The sequence below is a fragment of the Trichoderma asperellum genome, chromosome 2 (assembly GCF_020647865.1).
Source record: "Trichoderma asperellum chromosome 2, complete sequence".
Taxonomy (NCBI): domain Eukaryota; kingdom Fungi; phylum Ascomycota; class Sordariomycetes; order Hypocreales; family Hypocreaceae; genus Trichoderma; species Trichoderma asperellum.
Genome location: NC_089416.1, coordinates 1663574 through 1676795, shown reverse-complemented (window position 1 = coordinate 1676795; position 13222 = coordinate 1663574). Strand labels below are relative to the sequence as shown.

At 50.3% G+C, this 13222-nt stretch overlaps 4 protein-coding genes across 4 annotated transcripts; all 4 read left to right on the top strand.

The window, feature by feature from the left end:
* Positions 1–380: 380 nt before the first annotated feature.
* TrAFT101_002861 (uncharacterized protein) lies at positions 381–734 on the top strand (the record flags this gene model as incomplete). The annotated part of the gene is made up of 1 exon (XM_066126718.1): positions 381–734. One exon carries the CDS (start codon positions 381–383, stop codon positions 732–734), a length of 354 nt encoding a protein of 117 aa, XP_065982825.1.
* Positions 735–1907: 1173 nt separating this feature from the next.
* On the top strand, positions 1908–2976 carry MIC33 (Putative mitochondrial 2-oxoglutarate/malate carrier protein; the record flags this gene model as incomplete). The annotated part of the gene is made up of 2 exons (XM_024899480.1): positions 1908–2857; positions 2928–2976. 2 exons carry the CDS (start codon positions 1908–1910, stop codon positions 2974–2976), a joined length of 999 nt encoding a protein of 332 aa, XP_024763977.1.
* A 607-nt stretch (positions 2977–3583) lies between these two features.
* Positions 3584–6323, top strand: TrAFT101_002859 (uncharacterized protein). Its single transcript, XM_024909522.2, has 2 exons — positions 3584–4463; positions 4516–6323. Exons 1-2 carry the CDS (start codon positions 3633–3635, stop codon positions 6205–6207), a joined length of 2523 nt encoding a protein of 840 aa, XP_024763976.1. The 5' UTR covers positions 3584–3632; the 3' UTR covers positions 6208–6323.
* Positions 6324–7094: 771 nt separating this feature from the next.
* Positions 7095–13162, top strand: TrAFT101_002858 (uncharacterized protein). Its single transcript, XM_024903463.2, has one exon. The coding sequence runs from the start codon at positions 7940–7942 to the stop codon at positions 12797–12799; it is 4860 nt and encodes a 1619-aa protein (XP_024763975.1). The 5' UTR covers positions 7095–7939; the 3' UTR covers positions 12800–13162.
* The last annotated feature ends 60 nt before the right edge of the window (positions 13163–13222 follow it).

Sequence of the window (13222 nt, the reverse complement as noted above, 5' to 3'; positions counted from 1 at the left end):
ATGAGAAGCAAACGGGCTACCACGAAAAAGCTCCGGAGCTCGCTGCGTGGCTGACGACCTTGCGCCTGGAGTGAAGTCGAGTGACGTCGCATCGGCTGGAGGGACTCCTGGACTAAGCCATGATGCCTGAAAGCAGGACATGGCGCAACCCCGCATTCTTCTGTGTGTGATGTACGCGTGCAGCAACGCCAGCACTGAGTTAAGCAGCCCATTCAGTAGTCGAACGCCATGAAGCCTGTTGGGATTGAAGATTCTCGTGTGCTGGGTGCGCTAGCGATGATATGCAGGCATCGTTGCTCAAGCAAAGAATCACCAGCGTCCGACGTCCATCCGTGTGTGTTTGATGCTTGACAACGCGGAAGCGAGCGTGTAAGAGCCAGATGCAAGCTGCTGCAATCATTGTCCCGGCAAAGGTAGCCATGCCTGCAAGCTCTTCCGTAATACTTACATACAGTAGCACTTGGAAAAAGCTGGCTGCAGGGAAGCGTTCCAGGAAGGAGCTCGCTGGATGTTTGACGGAGCCTAAACCGGTTTTGCAGCTCGTGCACCAAGCTGCATGTCCAAAGTATGTATTGGATTCGCATCGCCATGTGCTTTCAACTGCCACCGCGGTCGATTCATCATCGCTCCATCACAATGGCCACTTCTGCTGGCGCATGAGTTGTCGCAGACAATGCTTATCGGCCAGCACCAGATGCCGGCGCAGCGCCACGCAAGGCACAGGCAATGACTAGCAAGGTTAACACGCTCTGGTGGTTGGCCGTTGCTCCGTCGCCATGTTGGGGACGTATCATATGCTTCCCCCGCAATTGGACATCCGGGATACCGAGAGCCTAGAGGCGGTTGCTCCTCTCCAACGAGGTTGCCTCTCCGCACGGTGAGCGTCTCCTCGCCACATGATGGAGGGTCGCCAGTGGACAAGAGCGGCTGCCATGCGTATGATCAGCCACGACGTGCACTAGATATTAAATGCTCGACTGGCCGGCTGTTCTGTTCTTGCTTCCTTTTGAAACTTTCACAGCACCTTCGTGACAGATTTGCCTGCCATCTCCTCCGTCGCTTCAATCTCTGCGCAAATAGTGCTGTGTACACCGGGTCTCATCCTGTGGTGTATCTGAATCCCATCACGTCTCACACTTGATCTGCGCTCCGTAATCAGTCAACCAGTTGCCCCGGCGCATTCCAAATCCGGGCTCAAGACAGCGTTGAATTGTTGAGCCAGCAAAGCACCACTTCTTCTCGGCATTGGGCAAGGCATCTGGATATCAGCTTCGCTCAAGCTGTAAGCCCCCGCCATCGTCATCGCCATCGCCATTGCCATCACCCCCGGCTTTCAACAACCCCCCTCCCTCCCTCCCCACCAGTGGCTCGGCCCTCGTGTGCACGACTTAAATAGGGGCGCATTGGGTCCAACAGGGTCCAGTATTGAAAAGGCACTTCAACGCGGAGTTATTTGGTGAGTGCACCTTCGTTTCCGGCCTTCTCTCCTCCTCTTGTTAGCAGTTGTTCGCCCGCCAATCTGCGACGGCTAGCGGAGCCACTCTGAACCCACTCCTAGACTTCCCGATCGGAAGCCCCTCCAAGCTCCTCAAGCTCGGGTATCATCCCGGCTCCTGTCGGCCTGCCGTCGAGCTTAGGGAGAAGAAGTGGCCGATGGCGGGATCACAGTCCCGAATCCAGACTCTAATGCCTCTACTCCACCGTCCATACCCTGTGCCTCCTATTATACCACTCATAATGTCCCTCGTGTTGCCACAATATGGATGCTTACTGGGCTTGACTAATATGCCATAGTCAATCAAAGAAACAGGCAGGCAGGGTCCTCCGTTGGCGAGATCCGATCCGGACTACCTGAGACATAATATAAAACTATAATATCTATAAGTTAGCTCTTCGCTGCCGTCGCAATGAGTTCCATCAGGCAAGCAGCAGAGTCCGTTCGGTCAAGGACCTCAGACGTCATGAACTCCGTCAAGAGAAGTGAGACGGCTGCCAAGGCATCCGACATTATCCACACTCCATTCATGAAAGCTGCTCTGCCCTTCATCAATGGAGGTATCAGTGGAATGGTAGCCACCACCGTAATCCAGCCAGTCGACATGGTAAAGGTCCGCATCCAGCTTGCTGGCGAGGGCACCTCTGGAGGGCCGAAGCCAACCGCATTATCTGTCACTCGACAGATCATCTCTAGCGGAAAGGCCCTCGACCTGTATACTGGTCTATCTGCCGGCCTTCTTCGGCAGGCTGTATACACAACCGCTCGACTGGGCTTCTTCGACACTTTCATGGCAAGACTAGCAGAACGGGCAAAAGCTCAGGATCGAAGCATCGGCTTCGCAGATCGCGCAACTGCCGGTTTGGCAGCTGGTGGTTTGGCAGCCATGCTTGGCAACCCGGCAGATCTGGCGCTTATTCGAATGCAGAGCGATGGCCTAAAACCTATTGCAGAGCGAAAGAACTACAAGTCAGTTGTGGACGCACTAGGCTCCATTGCCAAGGGTGAAGGTATCGCTGCTCTTTGGGCTGGCGCCGCACCAACTGTAGTTCGTGCCATGGCTCTCAACTTTGGTCAGCTCGCCTTCTTCAGCGAGGCCAAGGCCCAGATGAAGAAGAACACGGATTTGTCTGCCCGAGCCCAGACTCTTAGCGCCAGTGCCATTGCGGGCTTTTTCGCCAGTTTTTTCAGTCTCCCATTCGACTTTGTCAAGACGAGATTGCAGAAGCAACAGAAGGGTCCCGACGGCAAGCTTCCTTATAAGAGCATGGCTGATTGCTTCACCAAGGTAGCTAGACAGGAGGGCGTCTTGAGGTTTTACCGAGGATTTGGAACGTACTATGTCCGCATTGCCCCTCATGCGTAAGTTTTGACTCCATCATTCCCTGGAAGCTTGTACAGGTTGAGATTCAAATGGCTGATGATCGTCTAGGATGGTAACACTCATCGTTGCTGATTATTTGGGCTGGTTGACAAAATAAATAAGTTTGAGGTGCGCATTTGGTATTGATTGGCGTTGATATCGTGGTGGTCTTTCGTTGCTTGTATGGCACATGTACTTTGCTGTGTTTACTTTTTTTTTTGTTAACTTTAACTGAGTGATTATGGAGTTTCCAAGAAATCACCGTGGGATCCTGGGCTTATTGATAGCAAGGAAGTATATTTATTGGGGTCTATCAGTGATAGATATTCTAGATTTCATGCGTGCTGTTGTTTTTTTCTTTTCTTGCGCAATATAACAAGAAATTACCTTCCTGAATAATTACTAGGGTCATGTTCCCACTTTTAGAGGCGGTGGCCTTTTTCGGAGAGAAACGCAAAATCTGAGTATCATCTGCGTCTAGTTCTGCCAAATCAGAGTTTATCGATGAAGGTGAATAGACTTGCTTCGAAGATAAACCACGGTGACAGAGATTATACACCTGCACAGTGCTGCCATAGTGTTTCTGTTCACGATCTCGAATACGATCTTAAAGCACTGGAGCAAAGGCTTAGTCATCGCCCATTAAGAAGCACGTGATTTCGCGCCGCCACTCGCGTGGATCCTCATGACGCAGTAGATGGGATCGCGGATATACAGTGCGCCTGCAGTGAAGTGAACCTGGATTAACGCCAAGTTCTAATATGTCATGTGAGAATGGTTAGAAGAAAACGCAACGTCCCCCAGAGGGGCGGTCGGCAACAAGCGAATTCCACTGGCGGAGATGAGCCAAACATATATCAAGAGATGCTGGCTGAAGCTGGAGTTGCTGCGCCGGCCGCAAGCTCACCAGAGAGGCCGCTGAAGAGAAGACGTGAAGGTGTTCCGTCGCATAAGAAGGCAGCAGAGACAGCAGAGCCGACGCCAGTACCATTGGCTGCAACTTCAATTTCCAAATCTAGTCGGCAAAGTGTCCTCGATCAAGAGGATGAAGACGAGGACGATGATGCGGAATTTGAAGACGTTGCTATTCCTGAACCCACTATTCAAACAGTTGAACTAGGGTCAGATGAGGAGGAAGATGACGAAGACGAAGATTTGCGTTTTCAGGATGTCGATTTAATGATGCCCTTAACAGATGGAGATTCTGAATCGCAAGAACCAAGGGAATTGGAGCTCAATCTCTCGGCACAAAAATCTGCAATGACGTCGAAACAAGCAGCAGATAGACGAAAGCCCCTCACTAAAGAAGAGAGAGAGCGCCGACTGGATATTCACAAAGCTCATTTGATATGTTTGTTATCTCATGTGGCGAAGCGGAATCACTGGTGCAATGATTCTCAAGTTCAAGCTCAACTTCGGTCTCACCTGACGGACAAGATGATTCAATATCTGACTCCCGGAACGAATCTTTCGCAATTCGGAAGAACTGAAAGCCTTAAAAATGGGCTGAAGCAAGTCGCAGAGATGTGGACGACAAAATATGAGATTACAGAGCATGGCATGAGAAGGTCGCTGTGGGCAGAAGAGGTGGACCATCTTAGTAGCGTACGTATCTTGTTCCCGATGGCTCGAGAATCGTCTCTGACATCTTATTTAGTACGAGCCTCCCAGTGATATGGACTCATGTCTGGATAAATCAGATTTTAGAGAAGCAGCCAAGACTCTCCAAGGCTCGCGGGATGTTGGAGCTCAGCTTTATTGTGCTTTACTAAGAAGCGTTGGTGTTCGTGCACGACTTGTATGTTCGCTGCAACCTCTTTCATTTGGCTCTGCAGGACCCACACTACCCAAACCGAAAGAGAGCTCCAAGCCGAAGTCAGTGTCCAAAACCAAAGAGATGTTGTCTCAGGTGGCAAAATACAGAGAAATGGCAAACGCTGTCTCACCAGCCGCTTCCGCGGGCCCTTCTACTGCTAGGCGCAGATTAGGACACCCAAATGCGTCAGATTACAAGTTTGAGCCCAAAGCAGCTCCTTCTAGGTCTCGCCAAATATTCGAAGCGCCTACGCGAATACGCGAATCACCTTATCCAGTATACTGGGTGGAAATACTAGATGTTGGACACCAAAAATGGCAGCCCACAGACCCTGTGGTGATGAATTCTTTTTGGAAGCCAAAGATCTTTGAGCCTCCCATCACGGATAAAGAGAATTCCTTGAGCTACGTCATTGCATTCAATGCAGATGGTACTGCAAAGGATGTTACTCGACGGTATGCGAAAGCATATACGGCAAAGACGCGAAAGCTGCGCATAGAAACTGCGTTGGAGGATGGCAAGGGATGGTGGAATAAGGTTATGAAGATGTATCGACCCAAAACTCCTAGCGATCTAGACCAGATCGAAGACAACGAGCTAGCCGGAGTCGAGGCGAGAGAACCAATGCCAAGAAATGTGCAGGATTTTAAGGATCATCCCGTATATGCGTTAGAGCGCCACCTTCGCCGACACGAAGTGCTCGTTCCAGGGGCTGTACCGTCTGGAACGGTTGCAGCTGGAGCCAGGGCGCCCCTGGAAAAGGTCTTCCGTCGAAAGGATGTACGAATGGCGAGGAGTGCCGAAAAGTGGTTCCGACTTGGCCGTGAAGTAAAGCCTATGGAGATTCCTGCCAAGTGGCTACCCAAACGAGTGCAAAATAAGAGGTCTAGGTTTGACGACCAAGAGCAAAATGAAGATGCAGATGGCGATGCGGGGACTCCAATTTACACAATGGACCAAACATATCTATACGAGCCAGCGCCGGTACGGAACGGACGCGTTCCTAAAAATAAGTTTGGAAACATTGAGGTATATGTACCCAGCATGATCCCCAAAGGCGGCGTTCATATAGCAGACGAATACGCTAGGCGTGCGGCGTATGTTTTAGGGATTGACTGCGCACCAGCGCTTACCGGGTTTGAATTCAAGGGGCGACAGGGCACGGCTGTGTTAAAAGGAGTTGTCATTGCAAAAGAGTTTGAAGAGGCTGTCCGTGCCAGCATCCAGGGCATGATCGATCTGGAGCAAGAGGTGGAAGAAGAGAAGAGACGATATGTTGCGCTGAAGGTCTGGAGGCGTTTCCTCATGGGCCTGAGGATCCGCGAAAGAATCTGGAGCGGAGTAGGGGAAGAGGAGAGACAGCAAGCGGATAGAGAAGCAGAACTAGAAGCAGAGGCAAAGGGCGCAGAAAGTGACGAGACTGACGAGTTTGACATGGTAGTTGACGATGGGGACGATGGCGGAGGAGGTGGATTTTTGGTTGGCGATGATGATGATGATGCTGAAGGGGGCGGTGGATTTTTGGTTGAATGATGAACGAAAGTATATACAACCCATGACCATGTAACTTTTATATACATATAATATATATTGACCAAATATCCACCTTGGGCTGGATTTTGGTTTTTCGGCTATATTGGAAGTACGTTCTAGGCCTATATTTTCATTTCTGTTGCTATCGATGCAAGTTGAACCAGCTAGCTCTATCAAAATTTCGATTCGAACAAGAACACGACCAACTTAATTAGGTAACCCTTGGCCAAGCTTTTTCTTTGTTTTGTTATTGGCCTACGGAGTAATACGGAGCACAATAAGTCAATTTTAATGCAAGTTGCAAAGAAGCTACTCCCTTTCGAGCAACAATACCCATTTGCCTTGGACAGCAATAAACATGGGCACAAAGAAAGAGGCTCAGCAGGATTGGACGCGCAGGCTGCAATATAAGTCGGATCGACGTCTTCCCGAATCCCGGTCCAGTGCCAGTGCCAGTGCCAGTAACCAGTCGGTGCAGGAATGTGAAGATTGAACTCTTTGCTTAGAATTAAACCAGCATATACGCGGAGAGACTCTACATGAGGCCTCCTTCAATTTTTATTTGTTTGCCCCAACAGGATGGGCGAGCATCGTGGACACTGTGAAAGCTTAAAACCGTGGCTTTTGTGATCCTTTATAAATAGGTAGGCTTGTCGGTCTAATACGGAGCTCCGGCTTTTAAGCCCGAAGGGGTGTGGAGCTCGTGCTCAGCTCTGTGTTATTTACTCACTTTTCTTGAACAATATGTAATTTAAAGCCTTATAACTCGCTGGATCTATTGTTGAGATATATTGATTGGGTATACAGTGGGACATCTTGCAGCACTACAAACAGCTGCAAAGCACGGAGTCTCTCCGATGCCTGCCTCATTCCTGAACTACTGCAGATTCGGATCCTTTCTCACCCCTTGACCGATTCCCCGAGGCGGGCGTCTTTATAGCGTCCGCGTATACCCTCCGCGTAAACTGTGGGGATTGCACCTACGCTGTTTTTGTCTTACTTTATCGAGGCGTTCAAGCCAAGCGAAGCGGTACGGCGCGATGCCCCGGGTGGCTGCTTGGTGCGTTGCAGAGGTAGTTCTGGTCCTCTTTTTGCCATCTTCTTCTCTGCTGCTGCGATCTCGACCTTGGGCCAGTGGCATCGCCAGCTGAGAAAAGCAGGAAGCAGCAGCAGATCGGCCAAGGCACATGAGCTAAGCCAAGAACCGGCACCCTGGTCAATGCCGAGTCTCACTAAAGAACTCCGTATGGGGCTTGTCTTTTTCCAATCGCCAACAAAGCCAGACGCAGAGCATCGGCCCATTCATCTCAACTGACTTCTTCGCACTGCCCAGTCCCTCGTTCGTCTCCCAGAGTACCGCCGATTTTTGACGCCACGGCGTTTCGGCACTTTGCCTCCCCATCTGCTGCTTCCGCCACTGCCTGGAGCAAACCAAGCTGCACGCCATCTCATGGAGGATATATCTGAGGCGCCAGCACGAGCTTAACCTATGGACGCGGGTCGCAGAGGCGACACACGCAGCCACTAACCTCTCACTCTCATCTTTCATATTCTCTTTGTTTTCTTCGACGGGTTGTAGCTGGCGAGCGTATTAAGTGCGTCTGGTTCTCTCTTTAACTCTCTCTGTTGAAGCCGGGATTCCACTACATGTTGGTGAAGCGCACAAGGATCGCAGGGGATTCCTAAATACGCTCCCCATCGCTCACGGCCATCGAGCTCGCCATTCGTCGCCATGGCCTTCATCAAACAAGTCCGGACTTTGATGTCCAAAAACTTCCGACATGTACTACTCCGCCATCCTACAAAGGTCATTGTCATGGCCTTCCTCGTGCCCATCATCCTGGCCGCCTTCTTCAGCTTCGCAAAGAACCTGTTTGTTCCGCCTGCGATATATGGCTTCGGGTCGGTGCATCCCATCAAGTCTCTTTCGCAGGCATTCGACGACGCTTTCGGTAGCGGGCGAGACAAAATCGTTTTGATCGATAACGGATTCACAGGGGGCAATATAGAGAAGGTGCTGGATTCGCTCCAATCGCAAATCGAGGAGCAGGGCCCTCGCATCGACATCGTCAGGGCAAGCAGCGAAGATACTCTATTCACCGAGTGTCGGAGTAGCTTACGGGGAGTCACGGCCTGTTTTGGGGCTGTCGTCATGCGGTCTTCACCAAACGAGGGAAAGGGGGGCATCTGGAACTATACCATTCGCACGGATGCTGAGATGACGAGCAGCCCCATCAAGATCAATGTGGACAAGAGCGATAATCCCGAGGAAGTTTACCTTTTGCCTATTCAGCGTACCATCGACGGCATCATAGTTGGCATGAACCACACCAGCGCGCCTCAGACTCTCGCGAACACCCAGGAGATGCCCTACACCAGCATGACTCAGAAACAGAGAGAGATCAAGGTAAGGGAAATCTTCCACAAGGCCATCACAAGCTTCATGGGAGTTGCCTTCATTGCCTCTGTGATCTGGATTTCATACCACTTGACTGGTCACATTGCCACTGAGCGTGAGACTGGCATGTCGCAACTTGTAGATGCGATGATGCCTGTTCGCAAACCGTGGATGGCGCTGGCGGCTCGTATCATTTCTCACCATCTTTCCTTCTCCATCATATATGCTCCGGCGTGGATTATAGGATCCATCATTGTGAAGTATGGTGTATTTGCGTACACTAGTCTTGGTATTGTCCTTCTCTTCCACATCACCGCTGGTCTTGCCATTGCCTCCATGTCTATTTTGTTTGCGTCTTTCTTCAAAAAGGCCCAGCTCAGCGGCATCACCGCTATTCTTGCCATTCTGTTACTTGGTATCTTGTCGCAGTCCCTGACACAGCCCACAACGGGGCCCGTAGTGATACTGTCGCTGCTCTTCTCGCCCTGCGCCTATGTCTACTTCATCACGCTCATGTCTCGCTTTGAGAGAAAAGACACAGCTACCAATCTTGTCGAGGTAGCTCCGGGCAGCCCCTGGAAGCTTCCGGGCATTGCTCTTTGGATCTTCTTGATCATTCACATTTTTGTCTACCCCTTTCTCGCCGCACTTATCGAAAAGCGATTTTACGGTACCTCAACAAAAGGTCGCAAGATCTTGGGAGCTGGGGATGACAGCCTTGGCGATAATGCCATCCAGCTAGATGGCTTCACCAAAATTTACAAGCCTAGCTTCTTCTCGCGCCTGTTTGCATTGGGATCCAAGCCAAAGGAGCCTGTTGTGGCGGTCAACGGCCTCAGCTTTAGCGTTAGGAGAGGCCAAATTGTGGCCCTCTTGGGTGCTAATGGAAGTGGGAAAAGCACAACTCTAGATGCCATTGCTGGTCTGAATAAACTAACAAGTGGATTGATCACGATTGATGGGCAGGGTGGTATGGGTATTGCGCCGCAAAAGAATGTCTTGTGGGACGACCTAACTGTCGAAGAGCATCTCATCATATTCGACAAACTCAAGTCACCAAACGCGCCAGCGACTAAGGAGCAGATCACCGAGCTGATCAATTCCATTGACCTCCCTCATAAACGAAAGGCTCTTGCGAAAACCCTATCTGGAGGCCAAAAACGAAAGCTACAGCTGGGAATGATGTTGGCAGGTGGAAGTGCTGTTTGCTGTGTGGACGAAGTGAGCAGTGGTATTGACCCGCTGTCTCGTCGGAAGCTTTGGGACATTCTCTTGGCCGAGCGAGGAAAGAGGACTTTGATTCTGACTACTCATTTCCTGGATGAGGCTGATCTCCTTGCTGATCATATTGCCATCTTATCCAAGGGAACACTGCGGGCTGAGGGCTCTTCCGTCGAACTAAAAGATACGCTCGGAGGCGGCTACAGAGTTAACGTGCACAAAAACCCAGACATTAAAGATTCGCCCACTATCGACGGTGTGAAGAAGAAGGACGCCTTTGATCTGATAACCTATGTTGCCCCTACGTCCAATCTAGCGGCCCAGGTTATCAAGGCGCTTCAGAAGGCCAATATCACCGACTTCCGCTTCTCTGGCCCAACCATAGAAGATGTGTTCTTGCAGGTTGCCGAGGAGATTAAGGATGAAGAAGTTTTCCGAGAGACGATCGTTGAAAAGATGCCAGTCAAAGATGACAACAGCTCTTCGCAAGGCTACAGCAGCCCCCCGATGGAATCGGGTCTTGGCCTCAAGCTTCTCGACGGCAGGCGAGTGGGGTATTTCGAACAAGCTGTTATTTTGTTCAAGAAGCGCTGGACAATCTTGAAGAGGAATTGGGTTCTCTATGCTGTTGCGTTCGTACTTCCAATTGCCGCGGCGGGATTGACATCTCTATTTGTGAAGGGCAATGGCCCAACAGGCTGCAAACCCAGCGATCAAGCCTCGACCTCTGATACAGAAGATGCTTTCACTCAAATCGGCGATGATGAGAACCTTGTTTTCCTTGCCGGGCCATCTGACAAATTCAACTTATCCCTTGTTTCAAGTCTCTTCCAGCCCGTCTTTGCTGGCACCCCTGGTCCGATCTTCAACATTGCCGCAGCTTCTCTTGGCAACCTTCACCTTGTTGACTCGTTTGATGAATTCAACCAGTTCGTAAAAGACAATTATGAAAACGTGACTACGGGTCTCTGGCTCGGTGATAGCACCACAAACCCCACCATTGCGTGGGTTGCCAACTTGTTCGTCACGAGCCCACTCACGGCGCAGCAGTTCCTCGACGTCTTACTCACCAATACTACCATTGCAACATCATGGTCCTCCTTTGATGTCCCTTACAATCCTACAATTGGCAAGGCTTTAAATTTGGTCATCTATATGGGGCTAGCACTTGCCTGTTATCCCGCATTCTTCGCCCTGTATCCTAGCAACGAACGCAGAAAATTTGTGCGCAGTCTGCAGTATTCCAACGGTGTCAGACCCTTTCCGCTATGGATGGCCTATCTGCTATTTGATTTTTCCATGGCCCTTGTTGGCGCCGCCATTGTTACCGCTCTATGGGCTGGGCTATCAAACATTTGGTTCCATATCGAGTACATCTTTGTGGTCCTCTTCCTATACGGCCTGGCTTCCATTTTGGTGGCCTACGTTGTATCTCTGTTCACCAAATCTCAACTTGCCACGTTTGCCTGGGCGGCTGCATTGCAAGCGGTTTTCTTCCTCGGCTATTTGATCGCCTATGTCTGTGTCGTCACGTATGTCGAGGTCTCCAAGATCGACAACACCCTTTTGGTCTGTCATTACGTGATCTCGGCATTCATGCCCATCGGCTCTGCGACGAGGGCTCTATTCCTAGCGACCAACCTTTTCTCGACTGCCTGCGACGGCAACGAACTTTCCACAAACCCCGGTGGCATCAAACAATACGGAGGCCCCATTCTTTATCTTATCATCCAATCTTTCATCTTGCTGGGACTCCTACTTTGGTTCGATGGCGGTAATGTAGGGTCTTCTGCAAGAGCTTTGTTTAATCGCCATAAACATCCAGAAGCCTCCGCCCTGCCCGATGAGGAGGTGGGCAAGGAAGTGGCTAGAATCACGAGCTCCGCGGAGGATGATGGCCTAAAGATTTTGCATTTAACCAAATCGTTTGGCAAGAACCTTGCCGTGGATAACGTTAGCTTTGGTGTTAAGCGTGGCGAGGTCTTTGCTCTATTGGGTCCCAATGGAGCTGGTAAATCCACTACTATATCGCTGATCCGAGGCGATCTGAAGCCGAATCTAAACGGCGGCGACATTTCCATTGAAGGTGTGTCCGTGACAAAGAATCTGGCGGGTGCGAGGGCAAACCTTGGCGTCTGTCCCCAAATCGACGCTCTAGATCAGATGACAGTTCGAGAACATCTCGAGTTCTACGCTCAAGTTCGAGGCATCCCTGACATCGAACACAATGTCACTGCCGTCTTACAGGCCGTAGGTCTCAGTTCCTTCTCCACACGCATGGCAGCGGCTCTCTCGGGCGGCAACAAGCGCAAGCTCAGTCTGGGAATTGCCCTCATGGGTAACCCCGGAGTCGTCTTGCTCGACGAGCCCTCGTCAGGTCTAGATGCTGCAGCTAAGCGAGTCATGTGGAAGACGCTCCAGGCAACAGTTCCTGGCCGATCCATCCTGTTGACAACGCATAGCATGGAAGAGGCCGATGCATTGGCGGGCCGTGCTGGCATTCTAGCCAGGCGTATGCTTGCCCTTGGCACGCCCGACGACCTTCGGCACCGCTTCGGCGATGCTTTACACGTGCACCTTGTGTCGAGCACAGCGCCCAGAACGACAGACGAGGAGATGAATATCATAACGTCGTGGATTCGCGACACTTTGCCCACAGCCAAGCTTGAATCGAAGATGTACCATGGACAATTACGATTCTCGGTCCTCTCGAGCGAGGTTCTGTCCCTAACTAAAGGCCCAAGTGCCGATGATGTGACGCCCATCGGGAGTGATATCAGTCAAGGCGCCATTGGACGACTCATTGTCTTATTTGAAGAGAACAAGGCTCGTCTCGGCGTTGAGCACTACAGCGTCAGCACCACGACGCTTGATCAGGTCTTTTTGGGCATCGTTGGCCAGCACAATATTCAGGAAGAAAACCACGAAACAAAACCTGGTCTGTTTAAGAGGATGTTGAGATCTAAAACATGATGATATTGATACATCGTACGGTATACGACGTTTTATCTTAATCACGATTTCCCTCCTTTTTTCTTTTGTATATATACATTTTTTTTTTTTTTTCATTCTGGATATCATAATGGGCTCCGATTCTGTTCCTTCTTGCTTCGAACGTTAACTATTTTGGAGAGGGAGGGGGGTTGTATGGTTTGCAATGTGCGCGTTTTTTTTTTCTTTTGATAGCATCGACATCTATTTTTGTTTTCCTTTTTTTTTTTCGGCTTCTAAATTGGGAGTTAGGTAAAAGGGAAGATTCCCATGATTCTAAAATGTGCTGTAGATAGAAGGTCTCTAATTTAGTATCTTACCTTGAATATAAGATCATCACATGCATTTTTTCCCCTTCTCATTAGTATAACCCACGAAGCTTTTGATATCCATTCTCCGCGCGAT